This window comes from Pyrgilauda ruficollis, unplaced genomic scaffold, assembly GCF_017590135.1.
Source record: "Pyrgilauda ruficollis isolate IOZ18807 unplaced genomic scaffold, ASM1759013v1 scaffold79, whole genome shotgun sequence".
Lineage (NCBI taxonomy): Eukaryota > Metazoa > Chordata > Aves > Passeriformes > Passeridae > Pyrgilauda > Pyrgilauda ruficollis.
The window spans coordinates 4,201,385-4,227,502 of record NW_024529821.1 but is presented as its reverse complement, the minus strand read 5'-3'; the positions used below and the strand labels follow the sequence as shown (position 1 = coordinate 4,227,502).

The 26,118-nt window shown below is 58.6% G+C and overlaps 2 protein-coding genes across 4 annotated transcripts; both read left to right on the top strand.

Annotated features, from left to right (window-relative positions):
- The first annotated feature begins 6,373 nt into the window (after positions 1 to 6,373).
- On the top strand, positions 6,374 to 21,575 carry TRPM2 (transient receptor potential cation channel subfamily M member 2). 2 transcript variants are annotated; one of them, XM_041486946.1, is made up of 32 exons: positions 6,374 to 6,568; positions 6,902 to 6,987; positions 7,441 to 7,609; positions 8,059 to 8,239; positions 8,649 to 8,815; positions 9,259 to 9,439; positions 10,058 to 10,119; positions 10,291 to 10,491; positions 10,827 to 10,929; positions 11,151 to 11,272; positions 12,190 to 12,540; positions 12,907 to 13,044; positions 13,582 to 13,711; positions 13,984 to 14,129; positions 14,262 to 14,374; positions 14,506 to 14,719; positions 15,303 to 15,421; positions 15,723 to 15,855; positions 15,992 to 16,163; positions 16,412 to 16,595; positions 16,775 to 16,953; positions 17,101 to 17,233; positions 17,352 to 17,439; positions 18,012 to 18,099; positions 18,444 to 18,595; positions 19,095 to 19,171; positions 19,261 to 19,362; positions 19,601 to 19,687; positions 19,840 to 19,945; positions 20,487 to 20,588; positions 21,063 to 21,179; positions 21,417 to 21,575. In XM_041486946.1, the coding sequence occupies exons 1-32, from the start codon at positions 6,374 to 6,376 to the stop codon at positions 21,540 to 21,542; spliced, it is 4,524 nt and encodes a 1,507-aa protein (XP_041342880.1). In that variant the 3' UTR covers positions 21,543 to 21,575. The 2 variants fall into 2 exon arrangements, with proteins under 2 accessions (XP_041342880.1, XP_041342879.1); XM_041486945.1 differs by having other exon boundaries at positions 14,503 to 14,719.
- A 1,721-nt stretch (positions 21,576 to 23,296) lies between these two features.
- LRRC3 (leucine rich repeat containing 3) lies at positions 23,297 to 26,026 on the top strand. 2 transcript variants are annotated; one of them, XM_041486994.1, is made up of 2 exons: positions 23,297 to 23,381; positions 24,696 to 26,026. In XM_041486994.1, the coding sequence occupies exon 2, from the start codon at positions 24,709 to 24,711 to the stop codon at positions 25,579 to 25,581; it is 873 nt and encodes a 290-aa protein (XP_041342928.1). In that variant the 5' UTR covers positions 23,297 to 23,381; positions 24,696 to 24,708; the 3' UTR covers positions 25,582 to 26,026. The 2 variants fall into 2 exon arrangements, with proteins under 2 accessions (XP_041342928.1, XP_041342929.1); XM_041486995.1 differs by lacking the exon at positions 23,297 to 23,381 and adding an exon at positions 23,641 to 23,723.
- The last annotated feature ends 92 nt before the right edge of the window (positions 26,027 to 26,118 follow it).

Here is a 26,118-nt window from a genome sequence, read left to right as displayed (position 1 = left end):
TGCTTCTGTGCTGCTTTGCTTATTCTTGGGGGGATAAGAGCAGCCCAGAAAGAGAAGAGGAAGGGGAGAGCCCCCTGGATCTCTCAGCAGATTCCTAAAGGAGTAGTGCCTGCTCTTCCGGAGGGTCAAGGTGAGGACAGAGACTGAGATGGAGATTGGGGCAGACCCTCCTTTCCTCGCCCCACAACAGCAGGAGGAGGCAGCCCTGGCACAGCCACCAGCGAAGGGCACTGCCTGAGGGAGAAGGGGCAGCTGGGACAGACCTGTTCAGGGTGTCTCCTCTGAAGAAGCCCAGAGCCCTTCCCCAGTTGGGGCATCACCAGGAGCTGTGTGGTGGCTGTGCATCCCAAAAGGTGCCAGGTCCTCATTGTCACCCTGCTCCATCCCATTCCATAAGCCAGGTGGCTGCAGAACTCCTGACATTGTGACTGAACTTCTGCCCACAGCTCCCTGCTGCCTTGGCAGACATTGTTTCCCAGGAATAGCCCTCAAACATTGGTGTCAAGAGTGTTGAGGGCTGTGTCTGCCCCAGCCAGGGTGGCCAAGCACGGGATGAGGCTTCTCAGGGCGACCACAGCCTCACTGTGCCTTCTGCCCTGGAGACAATGGAAATCTGGAAGTGTAGGTGGGAAAACTCTGGCAAGCAGGAGGTGGCTCTTTGGTGCTTCCCAGCACCTCCCCCTGAGCAGCACCCTCCTGTTGGAGGCCCAGGCTGGCTGTAAGAGATCCCTTGGAAGGAGGCATCCTTCATGGGAGCTGCTCAGGGATCCAAATGATGTTTTTAGGGTATGGAGGAAAGAGGCAGGAGGGATCACCTCCCTCTGGCAGACCAGGCACATGTCCTCCCTTGGCAGGGCATTGGAATGGCTTCCCTGCTGAGGAGATGGGCATGGTCCATGCTCTGCAGTGAGGTTCCTCCTTGGAAACACAGGCCAGCCCGTGGCACCCCCAGCAGTGCCAAGGCAGCGCCACGATGCTTCTGGGAGCATGGAGAGTGGTCACGGTTGAGTGAGGCTTGGAGTGAGAGGCTGATCCCACCTCTGCAGCACTGGCAAGAGGTTTGCTGTGCTTTGGCAGGAAAAAGCATCCTGGATCCCAACCATCCCTATGGCAGAATGTGACCTGGGGCAGGGGATGTGTGTGCAGGCACTGCCCCTGGAGCACAGCCAGTCCTCCATGCTCCCACTTCTGTAAATGGATGTTAACTTGCTGGGAATTGCTCTCAGCCTTGCTGGTTTTCAGCAGGGCTTTTAGGAGGAGCAGTGGGAACCACCCCAGTGCTGGCTCCAGGCGAGTCCCACCGGACCACGGTGGTTTTGGCATGTGCAAAAATGAAATAAAAGCGCTGGTCTCTGGGGAGCCAGCCAGCCCAGAGCGGATGAGCGCTGCCATTAATGTGTCATTAATGTGCAGCCCTGGCGTCGGCTCTTTTGGCACTGCAGAAGTAATTACAACCCAACTATAAAGCCTTGCACATGGGTTTATTTACTGCCTTATTAGCAGCATCTGTTCTCCCACAGAAGTGGCTCAGCTGTTTGCTCTCATGCAGGGAAACCAGTGGAACTCACCTCCTTGGGCTGGAAAGTGAGCTGAGGGAGGTGAGCACACCACTGTGGTTTCGTTTTCACTCTGCTTGGTGGTTTAGTGCCTCTCCCCAGCACCTGAGCCCAGCACAGCACCAGGGGGACACAGAGCTTCACCCCAAACCTGAAGGACATGGCTGTGTTTGAGATCCAGCAGCGTTTCTCTTCCCACCTGTCTCCCAGCACTGCCCCACAATGTTTCACCATCAGAAAAATCATAGAATCCGGGAATCACCAAGGTGGGAAAAGCCCTCTAAGATCATTGAGTCCAGCCATCAGTCCAGCACTTCCACTAAACCATGTCCTCAAGTGCCACATCCACACATTTTTGAACACTTCCAGGGATGGTGACTCCACCACTGCCTTGAGCAGCCCATTCAAATACTTGACAAGCCTTTCAATGAGGAATTTTTCCTTAATATCCAGCTTAAACCTCCCCTTGTACAGCTTGAGGCCACTTCCTCTTGTCCTGCCCCTCGTTCCCTGGGATCACAGCCCAACCCCCCTGGCTGCCCCCTCCTGTCACGGAGTTGTGGACAGCAAAAAGGTCCCCCCTGAGCCTCCTTTTCTCCCAGCTGAGCCCCTTTCCCAGCTCCCTCAGCCATTCCTTGTAAGGCTTGTGCTCCTGACCCTTCACATCTGTTTCCTTGTCTGGACACAGCTCTCCTCTCCAGCAGGAGCCGTGGGTGACTGGGCATGCCGTGCAGGACCCTCCGCTCGCTCAGAGCTGCAGTTGCCCAGGCTCCCCAGTGTTTGCTGCTGCTGAGCCACAGCAGCCAAATCAGTGCTGCAGCATCCTCTGCCTTGGCTGCTGGCCTGGCCTGGCTTTGCTGCTGAGCACGTTTCCCAAGGATAAACGGATGCTGGGTTTGTTAACTGAATGCCGTGGCAAATGCAAGTTAAGTGGCTGCAAATCCACCAGAGAAGCCAGCTCGTTCAGGGCACAGAGCATCACAGGAGGAGGGAAGCACCATCCAAAAGGCTTTTGTTGCCTGCGGTGAGACATGAGGCTCCTCAACAAAAATTCACATTGTAGCCCACGCCAACCAAGGTGCCAGGTTGGGATGCAAAGCTTGGAATTAAAAGTGTAAACATTTATTCATGGGCATGAGATGTCCCAGCCAAATCAGGGCACCCAGGTGGGGTTTTTTATGAAGTTCTTATGTCCATCACATGCTCGGGTACAGCACAAATTGACTGAGCACTGACACCCACACTAACAGATCTCAAATCACAGTAAAACTTGGCAAAGCCGCTGTGTTCCTGCTCGTCCATGGATCCAGGTGTCCTTGAGTCCCTCTGGCTGCAGTGACTGAGCTGTGACACCAGACAAGGCTGGGAGGGTCTCAGAGCCTGGGATGCTGCAGTACCTTGGTCATCCCAGGGATAAAGCCGTTCTTTATCCCTCGGGGACTGCTCTAAGCCCCCAAAAGCAAAATCCTCTGGGCTGGGCTGTTTGTTTTACTTCAGCACGAACAATACCAAAGTCTTCAATGAAACTCCATTGCTTCTTCATATCACAGTGTTTAATTTATATATATATATAGTATATATATACACATAAAGTTAATATACTTTTGTACTATAAAGGAAGCTTGACAGTCAGAGAAGGGATTTTTCATCACATTTACCAAGCCTGTCACACACCTGGGCCTCCACCAGCACCACCAGGCTGCTGCTCCTTTCTGGCATCATCCATCCCCCTGAGCAACCCCTGCTCATCATATCAGCTGTCAGAGAATGAAACAGTTCATGCCTCAAACATTGATGTAGTTTTATTCTCATTATACCAAAAACTGTATAAAGAAGCTACAAGCAAAGAAACCTCCCTGAAGACGCCTGACTGGGACTTTGGACTGAAAGTCAAACTGCTGAGATTAGATAAAGGGAAAACCCTGTCACAGCACATGCCACAGTTGAGATGGCCACGATACACAGAGTATCACCATGCAATTTCAGAAAGCCTCAACCCATACAGAGTAACACCACACCACTTCAGAAGGCTCCAAGCTCTGCCCGTCTTGTTCTCTAGCCCAGCCTTTTATCCCCTGTGTGCTCCCTTTGGTGTTGGTCAATGCCCCTGGGCACTCCATGGCTCATTGCTGTCAGTGCTGCTCACCTGCTGCTCACAGCTGTGCCACTGGGGATGAGGCTGGGCCCCATCCCAACCACCACAAACTGTGTGCCTACAAAACCCATTCCTCAATCACCTGAAACAACCAAGTAAACAAGGAAAAGAGTGTGAGCCAACTCCAGCAGCTGTGCTAAGAATCTTCTCTGGCTTTCTTTGGGGTGGGGGAGGCTGTAGCCCACAGGCCCATTTGCTGGGAGCAGGTTTGCACAGATTTCTCCCCCAACCCGAGGTGGGGGGAGGAAGTTTTGGTGCATTGTAACCTCTGCTCAGGGGCAGTGAACCTATCCTCCCTTACAGAGACTGGCTGTGGAACCCCCAATCCTGGGAATGCCACATCCACAGGACATTAATGTTAGAGGCAGCTGAGGTTAATTAATCCATTAATCCATCAGAGGCCCCCCCAAAGTGCCCCCCCAGAGTCATTCCTGAAGCCTTGCACCACAGTTATGGCATGCAGCAAACCCAAAATCTGTTGTGAAAGACAATGCCTGATTTTCCTACCTGGCCTGAGCACATATTAAACCATTGAATTCTATGCTTTTTGGGGGGACCTTTACCACTAAGAAGACCAGCTGGAGAGGATCAGCAGAACATCACTGGGATCCACAGTGTGCTGATATTTTCCTTGTTCTCTCCCTCTTACACTCTTTCTGTCCCCCCATTTCCTATTTCTTTCTCTCCCTCTCTCTCTCCCACAGTCACTACCAAAAAAACCCATACCATTGTCACCGGCGTAAGTGCCAGTGACATTTGCACCTTAATTCGGGCAGAGGCGCTTCTGACATCCCTTACCCTCGGTAACCTCATCCTGACATCTGCCCGAGGGGCTGGGGCGCGGGTGCCCTGCCCCGCCGGGGCTGGGGGCAGCGGGGCTGGGGGCAGCGGGGCTGGCTGCGGGCACTGCCAGGGTGACTCAGCCGCTCCAGCAAACCCGGGGCCCGCCTGGGCGCTGCGGCTCCGCGGCGCGGATCGCTCCTGCAGCCTGATTTGCTGGGAAGCTGCCAGCCGACTGCCGCCTCCTCCTCTCTGCAGGCAGCTCTGCCCTGCTCCCCGCTCCTCGCCGCTGACAAAATGACCCGGCGGAGCGCGGGGACACGGCGCTGAGCCGCTGTGGCAGGCGTGGAGCGGAGGAGCCGGGGATGCGGCCGGAGGATGCGGCACGGAAGGTACGGGAGCCGCGGCGGGGGCAGCGGGGGCACGAAGGATAGCGGGTGGGCACGAAGGACCGCGGGTGGGCATGGAGGATAGCGGGTGGGCAGCAGGGACCGCGGGTGGGCACGAAGGACCGCGGGTGGGCAGCAGGGACCGCGGGTGGGCACGAAGGATCACGGCCGCTTTCAGCCTTGCGCTCCGTCCTGCCGGGCGCTGCGACCGAGGGGCCACCTGACCCCCCAAATTGGGCGGCAGGCAGCGTGTGCCGCGGGAGAGGCTCTGCCCTTGTCCCCGAGTCCTTAAGGACAGGAATTCCAGGTGCTGGAGGACGGACAGGTATTCCAGGTGTTGGAGGACCCTTCCTGCATGGGTTTAAGAGCTGCTTGTGGCCATGCCCCGCAGATGAGCATGTCTGCCTTGTGGGGCCACAAACAAGAATTAGGAGTGCATTTGACCTTATTTCAACTGCTCCTTCTCCAAAAATCAGATCTGCTGGGGGTTGTGCTGATGCAGAAATCCAGCCTGCCAAAATCTGCCTCCCAAGGTCAGTGGGGCTGTGGGGGATCCCAGGAGGGAGGCTGATAAAATAGCTTTTCCTTGCCACTCCATGATTTAGCATCAGCACTCCTTGTCCCCACAAGGACTCCCCACCCTTGGGTGAAATGCAGGATTTGGCTTGAAGAAAGCAGACAAAATCATCCTTAAACACAGACCCCACAGCTTTACCAGAGCATCACCTGAGTCTGGTACTTCCTCCATTACCTAATCCCAGCTCTCCTGGGAGGACATCACCCTCCTTGGGCTCCAGAGACCCCAGGACCATTTCCACCTTTGCTCCAGCAGCTCTCCCATCTCAGCAAAGGGGGCTGTGAGTGTTCAGGGAGGCTCAGGAGTTTTGCAGCAAGCCCTCGTGCATCTTGGGGCTCTCAGGGCACCTTTGCAGGGGACACAGGACTCCAGCACCCGGTCTCTGCAGCCAGCACGTCCATATTCCCAGCTTTTCCATGCAGGGCCATGCTCAGGCTGCTCACACAAGAGACCTAGTTTCTGCTCTCCCTGCTGCCAGAAATATCCCAGCTGCCTGCAGTGGAGAGCAGGTGAGGAGGGCTGGCAGGCTGGCAGTGGTGGGGCAAGCGTGGCGCACGCTGAGGCTGGTCACCACACACGTGGTGACACCCTGTGTCAGGACTGTGGCGAGGGGATGGCGGGTGGACCAATCTCCACCCTGGCAATGATGGATGGGGCACCTCAGTGCTCTTAGTTCATGGGCATCCTTTTTTTCTTTGAAGGCCAGGTTGGACAGGGCTTGGAGAAATCTGCTCGAGGGGAAGGTGTCCCTGCCCTTGGCAGGGGGGTGGAAGGAGATGAACTTGAAGGTCCCTCCCAATCCAAACTGTTCTGGGATTCTCTGATTCTCTTCCACTGCCCTCAGGATGGGGATGTTTGGGAGCTCCCAGCCTAGGAACAGGAGAAAGGAGGCTGAGAAGCACGAGACACAGGAGCCATGTCGGCGCGCGGCCGGTGCGCCAAGGTGCTCCCCTCCGAGCTGAACAAGGTGTGCCCCGAGAGAGGAGATGACCCTGCCACACACCCCAAGAAGATGAGCGACTTCGAGGTGGTGCCCAACCTGCAGCAGAGCAGCAGCAGTGTCTCAAGGAGCAGGAGGAAGGCGCATTTCCCCGCGGGCAGCAATGAAAAGGCAAGTTCAGGAGGTGCTGGGAGAGGGGAGGCTTGGGCACGCACATGAAGGAGTGTTAACGAGTGGCTCACTAACAGGAGCATTAATAACTGTTCAGGTTAGTTTTAGGGACAGACAGAAAACCTCCAGACATCTGAGGCACATGTCCAGCTCTCATATCCCTTCTCCTTGGAGTGCATCTGGCTTTGTCCTTGCAGACAGCGATGGAGTTTCATCCTTCACACCCCAAGAAGCACCCAGATGTGCTCCCATCTCCTCGGTGTCTGGCCCCTGGAATAACTTCTGGGCCTTTCCAGAAAGCCTGACCCCTTGCTGCTTTTCTTGCTCCACCAGGAAAATCTCATCTCCTGGATTCCTGAAAACATCCGGAAGAAGGAATGCACCTATTTTGTGGAAAGCTCCCAGACATCAGATTCTGGGTAAGCGAGACACTCCCTCCTTCCCTCCCCTTCAGGAGAGCAGAAGTGAGGGTTGGTGATACAGCTACAGCACCAGAAAATCCCAACTTTCTGTCAAAGGGATTCAAAACCCTCTTTTTAAATGGTTCTTCAGCATGTGGTGAGACACCACATGGCTGAGATTCTGTGTCCCAAGGAAAAACATTTCCAATGCTTTTGCAGGCAGCCATTTCCATCCTAAATATTCCTGTCCTAAATCTCTACCAGTGGAAATATTTGGATTTTTTTTCCCTTAATTTCCCCCCAGACATTGCCCTTGTTTCTGCACAAGTTCTGAGCTGGAGGAGCAGCTGGGTGGGAGATGTGGGGCCCGTGTTGTTCCTAAGGAGAACGGCACCTTCTGCCCAGGCTGGGGCTGGGCTTTGCCCGTGGGGTTTCAGCCGCTCTCCATGAAGCTGTTGGTGTGTTTTCCAGGAGGATCGTTTGTGAGTGTGGCTATCTCAGGGAACAGCACCTGGACGATGCCGCTAAACCTCCCATCTTCCTGGGGAAGGAATGGGACCCCAGCAGGCACATCCAGGAAATGCCGACGGATGCCTTCGGTGATATCCGCTTCACAGGGCTGGGGCAGAAGACAGGGAAGGTGATCTGCTTGTCCCATCCGTGGGTGTGTGGGGAGCCAGTGTTTGGGTCTTCCATGGCAGATGGCACAGGAGCATTTCCCTACTGGATGAGAGGATGTTGGGAAAGGATGGAATTGCCCCAAAGGCAACAGTGACTCAGGCAGTGGAGGGGTTGAGACAGGACCTCTCCTCTCAGCCTTAAACCCCTTCTGAAACCACAAGACTCGTGATTCAAGGAGTGGCTGTTCCCTGTCCTTGCCCTTAGATTTATCTGGGGAATGTTTGTTCCCAGGAAAGAGAAGGGGAATAGGGTCCTGGACAAAGACCTGGATCAGCAGCAGCAGGACTGTGCTGTGGAGTGGTGTTGGGAAGCCTCTGGGGTGGGACAGGAGGAATTGTGCTGGAGGTGTCCTGTTACCCCGACCCAGCTGTTTATACCCAAATGTGTGCGTGGTCCCTTTTCCTGCAGTACGTGCGTGTCTCCTCGGACACCCCCCCACGGGTCATCTACCACCTCATGACACAGCACTGGGGCCTCGACCCACCCAACCTGCTCATCTCAGTCACCGGGGGAGCCAAAAACTTCGTCATGAAGCCAAGGCTCAAGAACATCTTCCGGCAAGGCCTAGTCAAGGTGGCCCAGACCACAGGTAAGAGACCACAGAATAATAAAATTGCAGAATCATAGAATAGTTTGGGTTGAAAGGGACTTTTAAAGGTCATCTGGATGCAGAGGGCCTGCCTGTGGTTGTAGCTGGCCATGCCAGGTTCAGTAAGCTGGGCTGTTCTGGTGATGCTGAGCTCCTTTAGCAGACCTGTAGGTCCCTACCCGGACCACGATCACCAGGGATGGGCTGCTCCTGCTCAGTCACTGCACAGAGGCTCAAAAGGAGCTGGACTCAGAGAGGTGCTGAAGAAGGCGTTGCCTGTGCTCCCAGGGCAGGGAAGAGACACCTTCTGGGGGATGGAGCACCCCAGGGAGCCACGGCCATATGGGGGAGGCTGGGAGATCACTGTGGGCAGAGCCTCTCCCTTGCCATGCCCCTCTGTGACCCCCAGGAGCCTGGATCATCACAGGGGGGTCCCACGCTGGTGTGATGAAACAGGTGGGAGAGGCAGTGCGAGACTACATCCTGAGCTGCAGCCACAAGGAGGGCGAGATTGTCACCATTGGCATTGCCACCTGGGGGACCGTGTACAACCGGGAGAGCCTCGTCTGCCCCATGGTGAGCCAGGCAGCCCAGGAAAACCCAGCTGCACCAGAAGTGACGGGCATAGAACTTTAGAATGCTTTGGGTTGGAAGGAACCTTATGGCTCACCTTGTTCCACCCTCTGCCATGGGCAGGGAACACTTCATTAGACCAGGCTGCTCCAGGAGCCATCCAACCTGGCTTGAATTCTTCCAGGGATGATCCCAGGCTGGCATTTGCTGAGAAGCCACTCCACCCTACCCAGTGGTTCTGTGCTTCTCCTGGGTGGACTCTTGTGGGTGTGAGGGCCAGTGGAGCAGGGGGCAGGGCTGACCTGAGCACTGTGGGGGCACAGGGACATTTTGGCCAGACTGTCCCCACAGGCTGACCCATTCCTGTCCCCACGTGCTGGTTACCTTGGCTGTCTGCTGCTTCTCTGCCAGGCTTCTCCCAGAGTGTCTCCTCCTGCACCTTACAGGGGGGCTTTCCTGCTGAGTACGTGCTGGATGAGGAGAACCAAGGCAGCCTGTCCTGCCTGGACAGCAACCACTCCCACTTCATCCTGGTGGATGACGGGACCCACGGGAGGTACGGGGTGGAAATCCCCCTGAGGACCAGGCTGGAGAAGTTCATCTCAGAGCAGACCAAGGTGAAAGGAGGTAATGGTAGCACACAGCTTGGCCTGAGGCAGGGATGGGCTATCCCCCTGGAATGGTGTCCTTCCTGGGCTCCAGGAAGGGGCTGTGGCTTCTCCAGAGGATCCAGGAACAGGGGCTGAGAGCATTGCCATGATAAACGTGGAACCTGGTTCCTTCACAACACAGATCAAAGAACCTTTTCTGCCAGACTTATGGCAGAGTCCTAAAAGGAGTCCCCAGACCTTGAGATGCTGAGCTGGTCAGGGAAAGCAATTTCTCCCAAAGGGCCAGGTTCCAAGGGAGCTTCCAGGTGTCATCTTCTCACTGTGCAGATGATCTCCTGCCATAATACATGCACACATGTGCTCACAGAACCCCAGAATCCCCTGAGCTGGAAGAGACCCATAAGGATCCTCAAGTCCAGGCCCTGGCCTTGCACAGAGCACCCCCAAAAATCCCACCACATGTCTGACCTGCCATGCCAGACAACCACAGGGCATGGTTTTCCTCCCCTCCCCTGAAGCCTGAGACATCAGGAACTCTGCTCCCACCTTGCCTTTCACACTCCACCACCCAGAGGAGACCATACCAGGGGATCGGCCCCATGGGAAGGTGACTCTGGATTTTGCTTCTCTGCAGGTGTTGCCATCAAAATCCCCATCGTGTGTGTGGTGCTGGAAGGAGGCCCTGGGACTCTCGATGTAAGGAACTGCTTGTGGCAAGCTGAGGCAGGGGGCACAGGAGGCACAGCTCCTTCCCGGGGCGCTGCTCCCCGTGGTGCCACACGGACGGGAGCGCTGGGAGCAGCAGAGGGTCCCAGGCTCAGAGAGGGCCTGGCTGGGGTCCTGACCAACCTCCCCGCTCTGTTGCAGACCATCTACAATGCCATCACCAATGGGACCCCCTGTGTGATTGTGGAAGGGTCGGGGCGGGTGGCCGATGTCATCGCGCAGGTGGCCAGCCTGCCCGTGGCCAAGATAACCATCGCCCTGATCCAGAGGAAACTGAGTGTCCTCTTCCACGACACCTACGAGCTCTTCACTGAGGGCAAGCTGGTGGAGTGGACCAAGAAGGTGAGTGCCTTGCAGGCTCCTCAGCTTTGGGAGAGCAAAGAGGTGCCAGGGGTCCTGGCTACGAGCAGCAAGGGTCCCAGAGGGAAGTTTAAGCCTCATCTGCCCCCAGCCACCCTCGTCATTGTCCTGCTGGGCACCCCAAGGGCTCAGGCTCTGCTCCTCCACTGCCTGCTCCCTTTGGGCAGAGAGGGAGTGTTTGTGGCCAGCCCATGGTGGAGGACACAGCACAGGGGTTCTGCAGGCAGCGAGGAATTGCCCAGCACCGTGCAGGGCCTGCGGGAAGCAGCAGGGAGGAGATGCTGCTGCCCACTGCTTGCCCTCGGCTCTCCTTGCAGATCCAAGACATAGTGCGGAGCCGGCAGCTCCTGACCATCTTCAGAGAGGGCAAATATGGCCAGCAGGACGTGGATGTGGCCATCCTCCAGGCCCTCTTCAAAGGTGAGGGGTGGGGGCCTCCCTGGGAGGATGGGGCAAGGGCAACAGGATGGGGGTCGAGGCACCTCCTACCGCTGCTTGACTTATTGGGTCACCAAAGGAGTCCCCAAACCTTGTTACTGGGGAGAGATGATTATCCAAAGGGCCACACATCCAAGGAGGCTCCCAGGTGGTATCTGCTCACTGGGTGGTCCTCTGTTCTAACACGTGCACTTTGCATGCAGCATCCCGAAACCAGGACCACTTTGGTCGTGAGAACTGGGACCACCAGCTGAAGCTGGCTGTGGCCTGGAACAGGGTGGACATTGCCCGAAGTGAGATCTTCACAGATGACCACGACTGGAAGGTAGGGCAATACCTGTGCTCCTTGTCTGGTCAGGCTTACAGCTTGCCCGGCACTTCTCACCTTGGCTGTGCCCAGGAGAGTTTTGAAGGGATTTCCCCTGTGCATTAACTGGGGCTGTTCCTCAAAAATGCTCTCAAATGCCCAAAGCAGAGCTAAGCACGCACAAAGACAATTCATATTTTGCTCAAAACCAGTATTTTTAAAGACCCACCTGGAACCTAAAATACCTCTTGACAGCTCTGCCCTGTGGTCACTGTTCAAACAATTGTCAATTTGTCTCTAAACTCATCTCACCCAGCCTGGTGTTTCTCTGCTCATACCTTATTACAGAGTGGGGCAGGGGCCAGCTCGGCCATCCCTGCCTGATCCTGCTGTTGAGAAGCCAAGGCTGAGCAGGGTTGTCTGTCCTTCCTGATGGGGCTGTGGAACTTGGAAGGGATTTTCCTATTGCAGTCAACAGTTTGGGTTCCCCCAGCTCACAGGCCTTTGATGAGACTGGGAAGGGCTGGTGGGAGCTAGGAACCCTAAAGTGAAACATTTGGGGATATATGCCCCATCCCTGGAAATGTTGAAGGTCAAGCTGGCAACTGCAAGGTGTCCCTGCCCCTGGCAGGGGATTGGAATGAGATGAGCTTCCACCCCAAACTGTCCTGTGATTTTGTGATATTCCTGAACTTGGGATAGGTGCTCTCTACCCAACCCATCCCTTTGCCCAGCAGCCAAGGGTGCAGAGGGCTCCACTGCCACAGAAAAGTGCCCTCTTCTAACCTCCTGGGAGTGTCCCACAAGTTTTAGTGCATGCCACGTGCTCTTTCACATCCAAAGACTCCTCATGTGCTCAGGGACAAAATCTGCCACCAATGAGGAACATGGTAGGGTGCTGCTCTGAGACCTCACCTCTGCCTCTGCCCTGCCAGCCCTCAGATCTCCACCCCGTGATGGCAGCTGCCCTGATTTCCAACAAGCCAGAGTTTGTGAAGCTGTTCCTGGAGCAGGGAGTGCGCCTCAAGGATTTTGTCACCTGGGACACCCTGGTTTACCTCTACGACAACCTGGCGCCGTCCTGCCTGTTCCACAGCAAGCTGCAGAAGGTGCTGCTGGAGGAGAGAGAGCACACAGCCGGCTCCAAAACACCCAGGCTCCAGATGCACCACGTCTCGCAGGTGCTGCGGGAGCTGCTGGGCTGCTCCACGCAGCCGCTGTACCCCAAGCCCAAGCAGACGGAGCGGCCCCGGCTCTCCATCCCCGTCCCGCACATCAAGCTGAACGTACGCACCTCCCGGTCCCCGCGGGCAGCAGGCAGGGGACACTGCCTCAGGGAGCTCTCCTGGCGGCTGCAGCTGGGTCTCTGGCCTCTTGGCTGCTCAAAAATCATACTGAAAGTGCCTTTTAGTTGTCTGCCCTGCGTTCCACGTGCAGCTCCCTACACCTGTAGCTCTGTGTGGATGTGTGGTGCTGGTGGGCAGGACCTGCTGGGGTGGGTGCACAGCTCCATCCCAGCCCTAGAAAAAGTGAAAATCCCAGGATGAGTCCAGTCTTGGCCACCCCTCTACCCGGGCAAAGTCCTTTCCGTGGGTGCTGGAGCAGCACCAGGTGTTTGAGTGGCTTTGTGCTGAGCGTTGCACACCTTGCAGGTGCAGGGCTCGAGCCTCCGGTCCCTCTACAAGCGCTCTCTGGGCCGAGTCACCTTCACCATGGACCCCGTCCGGGACCTGCTCATCTGGGCCGTGGTCCAGAACCGCAGGGAGCTGGCAGAAATCATCTGGGCCCAGGTATCACAGCCCAGAGAGGCTCATATGGAGCCAAACCTCACAGCCCCGGGGACCTGCTGGGATTTGGGATAGTGGGAGAGCTGTCCTGAGCCTGACCCCAGCCAAACAGGAGCCAGATAGCCAGCCTGAGGGCACTTAATGTCCATCCCCAGCCATGCCATGAGGCCAGATCCTTCCCTTCCTGGCCAAAAAAGGCAGAGGGGATGTGCTGGGCCAGAAGTGGGCTAGTCAGGCTGAGAGAGCCCACAGGGGCATGGCAGCTGGGGTGGAGAAGGCTTCCACTCGTAAACAGCATTCCAGAACAAGAGGCAGTGTAGCTGCTGGCACAGTGAACATGCCAAGGAGTCACTCTGTCCCATCAGCCAAGGGCAGGGTTGTTCCCATGGCAGTGGGTTATCCACAGGCATGGCAAGCTGTCCATCCTGAGCACCTATCTGTTTGGGCCACCCCCCTTCCTTCCTGTGGGAGCTGGGGAGGGCTTGTTCTGGGACTTGACAGACAGAGTGTCCATGCTTTCCTTATCCTCTTCTGTGCCAGAGCCAGGACTGCATGGCAGCTGCACTGGCCTGCAGCAAAATCCTGAAGGAGCTGGCCAAGGAGGAGGAGGACACGGACACCACCGATGACATGCTGGCCCTGGCCGAGGAGTACGAGCACAAGGCAATCGGTGAGCAGGAGGGCTCCTGCCCCCAGAGCTGCTCCTGCACCCCGCAGGGCTGGTGAGCTTTACCCAGGAGATGTCTGGGGGGTGAGAAATGAGGGTCCCATCCTCACAGTTGGGGATTACGCTCCAAAGGCCATGCCCACACACTGGTGGGAGTACAGGGAGTACCAGTGTGTGGTGCAATGTCCTGATCCTGCTCAGAAGGGTGACTCTGTGGGTGCCTGGCCCCAGAGCTCCAGAGCTCAGCCTTGTCTTCCTGGTACTGGCCCTTCCAGGTGTGTTCACAGACTGCTACCGCAAGGATGAAGAGAGAGCCCAGAAGCTTCTCACCCGTGTCTCTGAAGCCTGGGGGAAGACAACCTGTCTGCAGCTGGCGTTGGAGGCCAAGAACATGAATTTTGTGTCCCATGGGGGTGTCCAGGTGGGCTCCCAGCAGTGGTCCTTGGAGGGAATGTACCCAAGTGTCCCCAGGATCCAGAGTTCCTCGTGGGTGGCTGTGGGACTCCACCCTTCGGCCTCTGTAGCCAGCACTCCTCTTTCTCCCTCTTCACAGGCTTTTCTAACCAAGGTCTGGTGGGGGAAGCTGTCTGTGGACAACGGCCTTTGGCGGGTGGTTACCTGCATGCTGTTCTTCCCCCTGCTCTACACCAACCTCATCGCCTTCAGGTACTTCTGGCAGCTGGGACACCCTTGCACTGGGGCAGGGCTTTCCTCCTGCCTCCCCCTGCGGCTGGCTGGGGCGGCTGCCGTGGCATCTCCTGGGCAGCCGAGCCCACGTCCAGCCCTGCTCCCAGCAGGGAGAAGAGGCTGCAGCCCGTGGGCTGCCTGGCGCGCCTCCGAGCCTTCTTCACGGCACCCATCGTCATCTTCCTCATGAACACCCTCTCTTACTTCACCTTCCTCCTGCTCTTCGCCTACGTGCTGATGGTTGACTTCCAGCCGCGGCCGTCCTGGCGGGAATACCTCATCTACTTCTGGCTCTTCTCCCTGGTGTGCGAGGAGACCCGCCAGGTGTGGGCAGGCAGAGCGGAGCTGGGAGGTGGCACAGGAGGGGAGACACCCCTCTGGGTGCTCCTGGGAGGTGGCACACAGCTCATGTTCCCATGCTGCTTCTCGTGTCACCCCCTATTCCGAGGGGTCCCGGCACGTGGAACCACCAGATCCCCCATCTCTGAGGGCAGGGATTCTCCTTGGCTGCATCTGGCTTGGCCCTGTACATTTGCAGAAGAAAATGCTGTAGGGCTGGTGGGCATTTCCCAGGAGGTGGCTGTATTGAGAGTGTCAGGAGATGGAGGGACCTCTTCCTTTGGGTGAATTCTCAGCAGGATTTCCAGGTTTTGCTTGACATTTGAGACTTTCCAGCTTTTGCTTCAACATCTCAGTGCCTTTCTCCTCCAGCCTGAAGAGCCCCAATGTCCCTGGTGTCCCCATGCTCCTTCCCAGATGTCCCTATACTCCTCCCATGCCCCTAGAGAAAACCACATAGGCCCAGAGTCAGCAACAGTGTCCAGTGATGCCAGATGATCTCTGTGGTCTCCCCGCTCCATGAGGCACATGAGTATCTTACACCCAGCCCCTTTTCTCTTCCCAACAGCTGTTGTATGATCCAGATGGACTCGGGGTTGTGAAAATGGCTTCCCTGTACATCAAGGACTTCTGGAATAAGCTGGATATCTGCGCCATCCTAGTCTTCATCGCAGGGCTGACTTGCAGGTGAGCTGCAGAGCTCAACAGTATTTTCACAGAATCATGGAATCTCAGACTGGTTTGGGTTGGAAGGACCTTAAAGCCCATCCAGTTCCACCCCTGCCTTGGGCAGGGAGACTTTCTACTATCCCAGGTTGCTCCAAGCCCCGTCCAACCTGGCCTTGGACACTTCCAGGGATCCAGGGGCAGCCACAGCTTCTCTGGGCAGCCTGTGCCAGGGCCTCACTTCCCTCCCAGTAATTCCAACCTAAATGATTCTATATGGTTCTGTGGTGGCACTGAGGTATTTCCTCTCTTCCGTGTCCAGGCTGATCCCATCAACATTATATCCTGGGCGCATCATACTGTCCCTGGCTTTTATCATTTTCTGCCTGCGCCTGATGCACATTTTCACAGTCAGTAAAACACTGGGGCCCAAGATCATCATTGTGAAGCGCATGGTGAGAGTTCCCCTCTGTCCTGCTGGGGTGAGGCTGGACCACCCTGCTGCAGCAGCTGGATATGCCACCCAAGTTATCCCATGCTGGAGAGGGGCTTGCTCCAGGACACAGCTATCCTTCCCCTCTCTCTTTGCAGATGAAGGATGTCTTCTTCTTTCTCTTCCTGCTGGCAGTGTGGGTGGTGTCCTTTGGGGTGGCCAAGCAGGCTATCCTGATCCACAACGAGGAACGCGTGGAGTGGCTTTTCCGTGGCGTGGTCTACCATTCCTACCTGACCATCTTCGGGCAGATTCCCTCCTACATCGACGGTACGGGACACTGGCTGTGACAAGCAGGGTGGCTGTGGCCAAGCTGATGTACCAAACTCACGCCATGCTGGCCCACGGAAGTCCCACAGAGCTGGCAGTGAGCAGAGCACCTGGGATGGCGCAGATGGAGGTCAAGCCCCTGCCTGGTGCTAAGCTCCCTGGATGCTGGCTGCTGGCTGAGAGCAGAACGTGCTCCCCAAGACACCCGAGGTTTGGCCACCACGGAGTCACTCTGTGCTCTCCCACAGGGGTCAACTTCAACATCGACCAGTGCAGCCCCAACGGGACTGACCCCTACAAGCCCAAGTGCCCGGAGACAAACGCGGACAACAAGACACCCATCTTCCCAGAGTGGCTGACGGTCATCTTGCTGTGCCTGTACCTGCTCTTCACCAACATCCTCCTCCTCAACCTCCTCATTGCCATGTTCAAGTGAGTCTGGGGGGCTCTAGATGTGGTGGAATAGTGGGATCCCACTCGGGGAATGTAGATGTGGTAGAAGTAGCTGCAGCTCAGGGCTGATGAGGGAGCCGGGTAGAGCTGGGACACCATTCAGACACGAAGTGCCCCCTCATCCCCCCGGCACGGCTGACACCTGGGCTCTGCCCCAGCTACACCTTCCAGCAGGTCCAGGAGCACACGGACCAGATCTGGAAGTTCCAGCGGCACGACCTGATCCAGGAGTACCACGGCCGCCCGCCCGCGCCCCCGCCCCTCATCCTGCTCAACCACCTGCAGCTCCTGCTCCGGCGGGGCTTGCTCCGCCGGCCGGCCACGCGCCACCAGCTCAGTGAGGACCAGCGTCCCCCCCTGCCCATTGCCCCTCCTCAGGGCACGGTACCACGTGCTGAGGCACATGGCTGGGCACAGGGGATGTGCTCCTGGGGTTTGGGGTGGGCAGGGATGTGACAGCGCCGCCGTGCTCTTCCTTCGGCAGAGGAGAAGCTGGAGAAGAACGAAGAAGCCGCCCTTCTCTCATGGGAGACGTACCTGAAGGAGAGCTACCTGCAGCACCAGCAGTGCCAGGAGAAGCAGAACACGGAGCAGATGATCCGGGACATTGCACAGAGGTACGGCTGCTCCCTGGAAAGGAAGTTCCTTCTGTCCTTCGGTGTCCTGGGCATGGAAGAGTTGGGATCAGTGCAGGGGTGGCTGCTGAGGGCGTTCCAACCTGCACTGTGTCTCCAGGGTTGATGCGCTGGCAGAGCTGCTGGACTTGGACCGGGTGAAGAGGACGGGGGTAGTGGAGCAAAGACTGGGCTCTCTGGAGGACCAGGTGAGGCAAAACAAGGACAAGTACCCAAGAAAGGTGAAATTTTTCCAGGGTCTGAGTCAATTGAACCAGAACATAGAATCCCTCTGAATCAATACCCTTTGAGGCAGTTTGAGTTTCCTTGCCATTAACATCTGAGGGTTAAAGGTTTATAGGAAAAGTTCTGTTTGACTCCAAAGTAAACAGGATGCAGGTGGGAAGCGGTGGGGTGGGCCACTGCCTCCACTGGTCACCCAAATAGTTAGAGCTGACCCAGCTCTTCTCCTTGGCCTGAGAGGGCTCTCCAGACCTCCTGGAGACAGAGACTCTCTGTCCCCTCCCTCTGGAGCACTGGGGTGTCCAGGGAGCCAGCCCAGCCTTGGCATATCCTGTTCCCATCTCCCTTTCCACCTGCTTTGTAAAAATATTCCCCTGGAGAAAGGTTTCCAAGGCAGACACCAGGACACAGCCAGGATCCCTGCTGCCCACAGGGCGCGGCGGTCGGTGCCAAGGGCAGCGGTGCCTCCTGCCAGGGCTGGATCCCGCGGCACTCGGGGAGCAGCGGGGCCGGGGTGACCCTGTGCTGTGCCCTGCAGGTGCACCAGAGCGCCCAGGCCCTGAGGTGGATGATGCAGGCGCTGCGGGGCAATGGCTTCAGCTCCGGCGAGGATGTGCCGCCCGTGGGTAAGCAGAGCTGGCTCCTCCCCAGCAGCAGCGGGGCAGCCCAGGAGCTGGACCGGGGCTGAGCCGCCCCTCACACCCCTCTGTCAAGCAGCAAGGCAGAGGTTCCTTTGGTCCTGGGAGGTTTGGTGTCTCCATGATGTCATCCAGCCCCTCCTGAGTCCATTCCCACCCGCCCCGGGGTTTAATCCAGGACCTGCCAGAAGGGAAGCCGGGGTCCACGGCCCCAGGGGACATCAACATCCCCATGGAGAGACCCAGCCAGCCCCCTCAGCAGGGCCCCAGTGCACAGTGCTGGACTTGGTGCCCTGCTTTGTGGGACCCTGCTGTCTGTGTCTGCCTCACAGGCTCCTCCAAAGCCTTGGACACCAAGGAGATTGACCTGGAGGGGAGAGCCGAGGAGAGCCGGCCCCCGTACCACGTGCTTGCCCGACACCTCCTGTACCCAGGGTCTCACACTCTGCGCTTCCCTGTGCCCGATGAGAAGGTGCCCTGGGAGGTAGGAGCTGCGACACCGGGCGGTGGGGCTGGGAGGAGAAGGCTTGAGGCATATCCTGGCAGTGGTGGGAAGAGGAGCCCATCATCCCATTTGAGAGCTGTTGTTCTTCCCAGCCCTGGGACCCTTGGCTTCCCAGAGTTACTGCTTGAGTGACCCCAAAGAACAGGGCTAGGATCCATTCCTGCTAGGACCTGTAAGGCTAGGAAGGCCTAGAGATGCTTGGTTGGACACAGAGGGTACAACCACCCCCCTCTGCATTTCCTGAAACACGGCTGGCTCAGGGGCAGGGACAGGATCCAGCACTGGCCTCCATGGGGGTGGGAGCCCTCCAGCCAAGACTGAGCTCAGCCCCCAGCAGAGCCTGGAGCATCATCTGCAGAGTGATGCCATGAGCTGGGCAGAGGAGAGACTGGGCCATAAGGTGTCTCTGGGGTCCCAGCCCCTGCCTGCTGTGAGAGCAGGGGCACAAGCGGGGCTGACACAGCCATGTGTTGTGCAGGTGGATTTCCCACTCTACGACCCCCCTGCCTACTCGGCTGACCACAAGGACATGGCTGTGCAGGATCCCTTCAGCCTGTGAGTGTCCCCCCACGGCTCCCAGCCCTCTCCCCCTTCCCTGGGTGGCACAGCCAGCCCTCCCTGCCGGGCTGCCTCCCACCCTGCAGCTCCTTGGAGTCTCTCCTGAAGATCAACTACAACACCATGGACGGGCTGATCGACCGGCAGAGCTTCCACGGGCTCTACGCCGTGCAGGATGGGCTGCCACTGTGAGTGCCACTGCCCAGCAGCTGCCTGCCAGGAACAGCACGGGGACACGGAGAGACCAGGGCTGCCTGGGCACATCCATCCCATTCCCACTTTCCTGCGGCTAATGGTGGGGCAGGGATAACTGCATGCACTGTCCTTAGGGCTCATCCCCCCCAAAAAATCCAAAAGATGTGGGATGCAGTGGTAGGGAAGGGTTCTGGGGGTGCACAGAGGGAGTCCTCACTCTCACCCTGGCAGGAACCCCATGGGCAGGACGGGGCTGCGAGGCCGTGGGAGGCTGCACTGCTTCGGGCCCAACCACGCCCTGCACCCCGTGGTGACCCGGTGAGTGTTCCTGCTCCAGCACGGGCTGAGGGCTGCAAAAGGGGCCATGGGGTCACCTCAGAGAGCTGCCAAACCCCACACTGCCAACGTGACCGCTGCTGGGCAGGGGGGAGCCACGGCCAGCTGCAGCATGACAGGGGCCTCTCCCACAGCTGGAGGAGGAACTTGGATGGGTCCATTATAAGGAAGAGCCTGAAGAAGATGCTGGAAGTCCTGGTGGCCCAATACCCCCTGTCAGATGTCTGGGCTCTGCCTGGGGTAAGGGCTGGCAGGAACCAGAGCTGGGGAAGGGGAAGGGGAGAGGAAGGGAAGGGGAAGGGGAAGGGAAGGGGAAGGGAAGGGAAGGGAAGGGAAGGGAAGGGAAGGGAAGGCATCCCACAGAAAAGGGGGAATCACAGGTGTGTGCTGCAGCCTGGCTGAGGAGGTGCCTCTGCCCCTCCTGCAGAGCAGCTGCATGCCAGGCTGCTGGGGAGCCGTGGTCTCCTTACATTCACCCACTCACCCTGACCCGCTGTCTCCAGCCTCTCCCTCTTCCCTCCATGGCTTCAATCCTCACGTCTTTCATGTGATCCTGTTAAGCCATTGGTAAAGCATCCTTTGGCAGATGTTGGATCAGGCCAACTCTGCTTGGGCAGAGCTGAGGACTTGGGGCAGGAGAGGGAGGATGGGAGGCACCAGCAGACCTTGTGGTATCTCCTGCAGTGGTGGCAGGCAACTGCCCGATGGCCAAGCTGGTGGCAGGGAGGGAGGCTGGAGTGTGCTGTGGCAGGCCCCAGAGCTGACATCTGCCTTGGCACAGGGCTCACTGGAGCCAGGAGAGACGCTGCCCCTGAAGCTCAAGTGGATCCTGCGCCGGGAGTTCTGGCCCCAGTTCCAGAACCTGCTGAAGCAAGGCACTGAGGTGGGGGCACATGGCTGTCCCTGGGGTGTCGGGTCACAGGAGGGCTCAGGGGCATGTGGGCATCACCCTGGATGACACACAGGTGTCATCAGGCTACAGGCACGTGGGGACATCACCGCAGCATGGGGTCATGTGGGCATCATGGTGTCACAGGGGCACGTGGGTGGCCCAGGGCACAGAGGCAGGGTGCATCACCTCTTGGCCACTGCTCCCACTGGAGAGCAAGGGGCAGGGGAGGTGAGGATGTGCCATAATCCATGTCTGGGAGTCAGGGAGCAGCCCAGAGACCCGAGGGAGGGCTGCCCACAGCAGAGTCTGTGCCTGCAGCAGTGGCTCCCCATGGCTCCAGCTGCAGCAGGAGCGGGCTCTGGCCTCCAGTGGGGCAGAAGAGCTGCAGGGCAATGCCCCACCCACCCCCAGGGTGCCCTCAGAGAGGTGATGAGGGCTCTGCTCACGTGGCATCTGCATGCACAGGTGCACAAGGGGTACCTGGACGACCCCCGCAACACGGACAACGCCTGGGTGGAGACGGTGGCCATCAGCGTGCACTTCGACACCCAGAACGACGTGGAGATGAAGCGGCTGAATTCGGTGAGGGGCTGTCACCCCCGGGGCTCCCTGGCCCAGCTCACAGCTCCCTGGGCACAGCAGCCACATCTCCAGAGCCACATCTCCACAGGACTCTGGCTGCAGGCAGCGGGGGAAGAACAGGGGATGAACACGGGGTGGCACCTCAATGCGTGCCCCAAAAGGAAAGGCAGGAGGTTGGGGATGGAGGTGCTCCTGAGCGTGGCTGGCAGCACACGTGTGACATCTGTCCCTTTGCAGTTCCTCCAGGGCTGCGACCCGGAGCTGTGCATCCGCTGGCAGGTGCTGGACAAGAGGATCCCCCTGCATGCCAACCACAAGGAGCTCCTGCGCAAGGTCTCAACCCTCCTCGGTGCCTACTACTGAGGGACGCCTCGTGCTCAGCTCCTGCTGCCCCACACCAGGTTCTGGCTGGGACCTGCAGCTCCACCCCAGCTGCCCTGGGAGAACACGGGAGCTGCTGGGGTTGAGGCACTCCGGGTGCCTCTGTGAATGTATGTTGCAGGTCTCTGGGAGGAAAAGAGTCCCCTCCCTGAGGGCAGGGGCTGCCTGGGCAGTGCATCCCAGTCGCCTGAGCCACCAAGTTCAGCCCCAGCTTGTGTCTTGGTGCTTCCACGTCAGCCCACAGCACTAGCCCAGAGTTTGGGCCACACAGAGCCACAGGGCTTTTCCTGTGAGATGGTCCTTCTGTCCACTCCAACCTGCTCTTGGCTTCGGGGTGCGCACTGGGGGCTCGCCAGTCCCAGCCATCCCTCCACCAGAATATCCATCACTGCTCCCTGCTCCTGCTCTGAGCCCTGGCAGCCCCACTGCCACAGCTCCCAAAGGATTGCTCTGGAGAAGGCCTGGAGTTGCTCCTGTGGTGGTTGTACCCATACCTCTGGTTGCCTCAGACCCAACAACATGGTCCTGAGCTGTGATCCAGCACTTCTGAAGGTGTGAGCAGCTCTTGGCTTATATACCTATGGTTTCACAGCCCTGCACAGGCCCACCTGCCATGCCCCAAAGTGTACGTGATCCTGCTTGTGTATGCTGAGCACTGGCTTGTAGCTAAACTTCCCTCCCCTCTCTGAGCCAAAGCCCCAGCTAAACGTCACCTGCCTGTCCCCACCCCTTGTGCACAGGGATGGGAAGTGGCAGCTTGCTGGGACACAGGTGATCCGTGCTCTGGTGTTCCTTGGGCAGGTAGGGACAGGAGAGGGGACATCTGTGTGCCAGTCCCAGACATCCCTGCATTTAAGGGGTTTTTCACTCACATTTTCTGTTGCCTGCCATGGGGAGAACAAGGCACAGTGGACACATTTTTTGATCATCCAGAAGAGCCCCACGGTGGCATGTTGTGCTTGGGACTGCTCAGGAAGGGATTGTGGCTCTCCACCTCCTCCCAGTGGATCAACAACTGGCCAGCCAAGGCTGCTCATCCCATGCTGGTGGCCACCATGGCACAACTGCAGTTTCACCAGTGATGCACGGGGGTTTGGCAAGGGGAGGGGGCTCAGCCTGGCAATGCATTCAACCCAGCTCAATAAACCATTATTAAACAAGGCAGGCTGCTGGTGTCTCACAGCCGTTTAACCAGGGGCCGTTCCTGGGGGCCATGCTTGGAGCACACCTCCAGGACAAGCCCAATTCCTACCCCAATCTTGCTGTACAAACTCACTTTGCCCGCAGACTCACCCCCAGTGATGGCTGGCTCACAGAAGGGTTTGGTTTGGACGGGACTTCAGTGATGGTTTCCTTTCAAGCCCCCTGCCATGGGCAGGAGCACCTTGCAGGCTGCTCGAGAGCGTTTAGAGCTGATGTGGGAGCTGTGCTCCGAAGTGCTGGCACGGCACCTCCTCCCACTGCCCCTGGACTGATGTCTGCTCCTGCTCCCGTCCCCTCCAGGCCGGGGCACGGCCGGGGAGGGACGATCCTGCCTCACAGCAGCTGATGAAGCTTCTAGACTCTCAGCCTCCCAAAACTGCGGAAATCTCATTAGCAGCACTCATTTCTGCGCTCCGGGCTCCGCAGCCCCTGGGGTTCTGCCCGCTGTCCCGCCGCGCTGCTGCCCCCGCCCCGCTCCCGCACCGCCCCCGGCCCCGCACCGCCCCCGCACCGCCCGGCCCGGGCCCGGCAGCGCCCGCAGCAACAGGTGGGGCCGGGCGGGATCCGCCACCGAACCGGCACCGGCACCGCGCCCAGAGCCCGAGCGAAGCAGCGCCGGTAAGTGACGGCCGGGCTCCGGGGCGGCGGGGCGCTGGGGGGCTGCGCGGAGCAGTGCCGGGGCCGGGCAGGGCAGCCGGGGGGCCGGAGCATCTGCCCCGCACACCCCGGGCACCGGGAGGCTGCGGCTCCTGAGGGCCCCCCGAGCCCTTCCACGCGGTGGGAACCGGCATCGCAAAACGCATCCTTGTTCCCCCGGAGAGACGTCCTTGTTCCCCCCGTCAGAGCCCGGGGCATTTTGCAGAGCCAGAGGGATTCCCGGGAAGCCCAACTTCAGACGCCCGGGCAGAATCCACTGCTGTGGGCAGGGCTGCGGGCAAAGCTGCAGACAGCATCCTTCAGGTGAGCACACCTCGGGTATGAGCGTCCCTCTGTGGTACCCTGAGCACGGGCACACCTGAGGGATGCTGCTGCTACCAGGGGAATGCCATTAGCAGAAGGATTCTGCTACCAGAGGGACAGCAACTTGGTGCCCATAATGACATCACATGGGACATTTAATTCCCATGAGAAATGTTCCCTTGGCCTCCCAGTCCTCCCCTCCATGAGGATCTCTTCTCCCAGGATGGCCAAGGCAGCAGCAGGGACATGAGCAGCACCAAAGGCAGAGGAAAGGTGTCCCACCTGCTTCACCTCCTGCCTTGCCCCTGGGAGCACTGGGGCGTCCTTTGGGGTTCCTACACCACCCCTTTTACTGTGCTAGGCAGTGGCTCCTCCCTTTCCCTCCCACCCCCAGAGTCAGGCTGTCAAACCACACTCTTTGTTTACTTAAAAACAAACTCACCTCCAAACACTTCTTTGGTGAAACTTGTGGAAACCTGGCTTGTATCAGCTCACAGACCAGAAGGGAAGGGAAGGGAAAGCAAAAGAGCTCCACATCTTGTTGTTTAAAACCCTGGTGGTGATTAAATCAGTCTGATGATCCTTAGAGTCTGACTCATCACTTTTTTTAAACACTCAGGGCTGGTGAGATAGGGATTTACTGCTGCTGCTCTCCAGCAGCAAACTACTGCATCCCCCCTGGAGACTGGCAGCAGGATGGGGCAGAGGCTCCCGGGCTCATCTCCACACCCCATCTTGCAGCTCCCTTTATCCACCTGTGTGGTCTCTGCAGAGACAGGGCTAGGGAAGCTGGGGTTTCTATTTTTAATGAAACCAAATTAAGCTGTCCTGGGAAAGACAGCCAGTGTCACTCCACCCTCGTTCTGCACTCTCATGAGCCCAGCCTCTCACCCCTTTGCCAGGGCACATCACACATGAGCCATGCCCGGTGTTCCAGGAAATAACGCCGTGTCACATCCCCTCCACCCACAGCTTCCCTTCAGCCATGGGAGAGGCCTTGCAGGAGCACCCGGGGGCCGTCCTGCTGCCCAGGAGCTGCTGCCGCCCCCGGGGAGCTGCCAGCAGCCATGCTGAGCTGGCTGCCTGCAAGATGACCCTCACCACCAGCACCAGCACACCGGCCCCCAGCGTGGCCCAGGCTTTCTTCTGCCTCCTGCTCTGCATCCCCTGGGGCAGCTCCTGCCCCCCCAGCTGCCGGTGCACGGAGCGGGCAGGGGCCAAGGCCGTCCTCTGCAGCTCCCAGCACCTGGAGGAGATCCCCAAGGACATCCCCAGAGACGTGGTGTTCCTCAAGCTGGATGCCAACAGCATAACCAGGATCCCCAGCAATGCCTTCAGGCACCTCTCCCACCTGGAGGAGATCGACCTCTCCAGGAACGCCATCGAGAAGATCGACAGGGCAGCTTTCAGAGGGGTGGCAGCGGGGCTGAGGAGCCTCGACCTGTCCGGCAACCGCATCCGCAGCATTCCCAAGGAGGCCCTGCTGGCTCTCAAGGCCAAGCTCCGGCTGGCCAACAACCCCTGGCACTGCGAGTGTGCCCTGCAGGAGCTGCTGTGGGAGGCGCGGCTGGACCCGGACTCCGTGCGGGACATCACCTGCCACACGGCCCCGCGGCAGGAGTACGTGGGCAAGCCGCTGCTCCAGGTCCTGGACGCCGGTGCCAACTTCTGCAGCGTGCGCCAGAGGACCACGGACGTGGCCGTGTTCGTCACCATGTTCGGCTGGTTCGCCATGGTCATCGGCTACGTCGTGTGCTACGTGCGCCACAACCGGGAGGGCTCCTGCGGGCACCGGGACCAGCTGGGGACACGGCCGGGCGCCCAGGCCCGTGCAGAGAGCACCAGCACTGCCCTGTAGAGCAGGGCTGGGTGCCAGCTTCAGGCTTCTTCACAGGGAGCCCGTGGGCACCTGGTGGGCATCAAAGCTTCTCGGCGGGATTCTGCAGTGCTTTCTTCGGCTGAGTGCCACCAACCCCCCTCCCCAGTGACACTGGACTGAGCGTGAGCAAACGACGCCGGGGAGGGATCCAGGGACACCCCGTGTGGGCCTGTTCACAGTGACCACGTTCTGGGGACAAACAGCCCCAGCCGGAGCTGGGCTTGCAGGGAATGCAGCCGCAGTCACACGCTTGTGGTTGGGAGACAACAAGGCAGGGAGAGATGGGCTGTGGGGCCAGGCGGTCCCTGGGGTGCAGAGGTCACTGCAGAGGGGTCACCCCATCCTGGCTCCATTGAGGCATCAGCCTTGCCAAGGGCAGGACAGCCTCCCCACGGCCCTCACTACCAGGGGAGCTCCAAAACCTCTGATTTCCTCAATAAAACCCTGCACTTAGGAAAAGCCCTCCGGGTTTGTGGTGTGCTGGGAGATGAGTGGCCAGGGAGATGAGTATCCAGG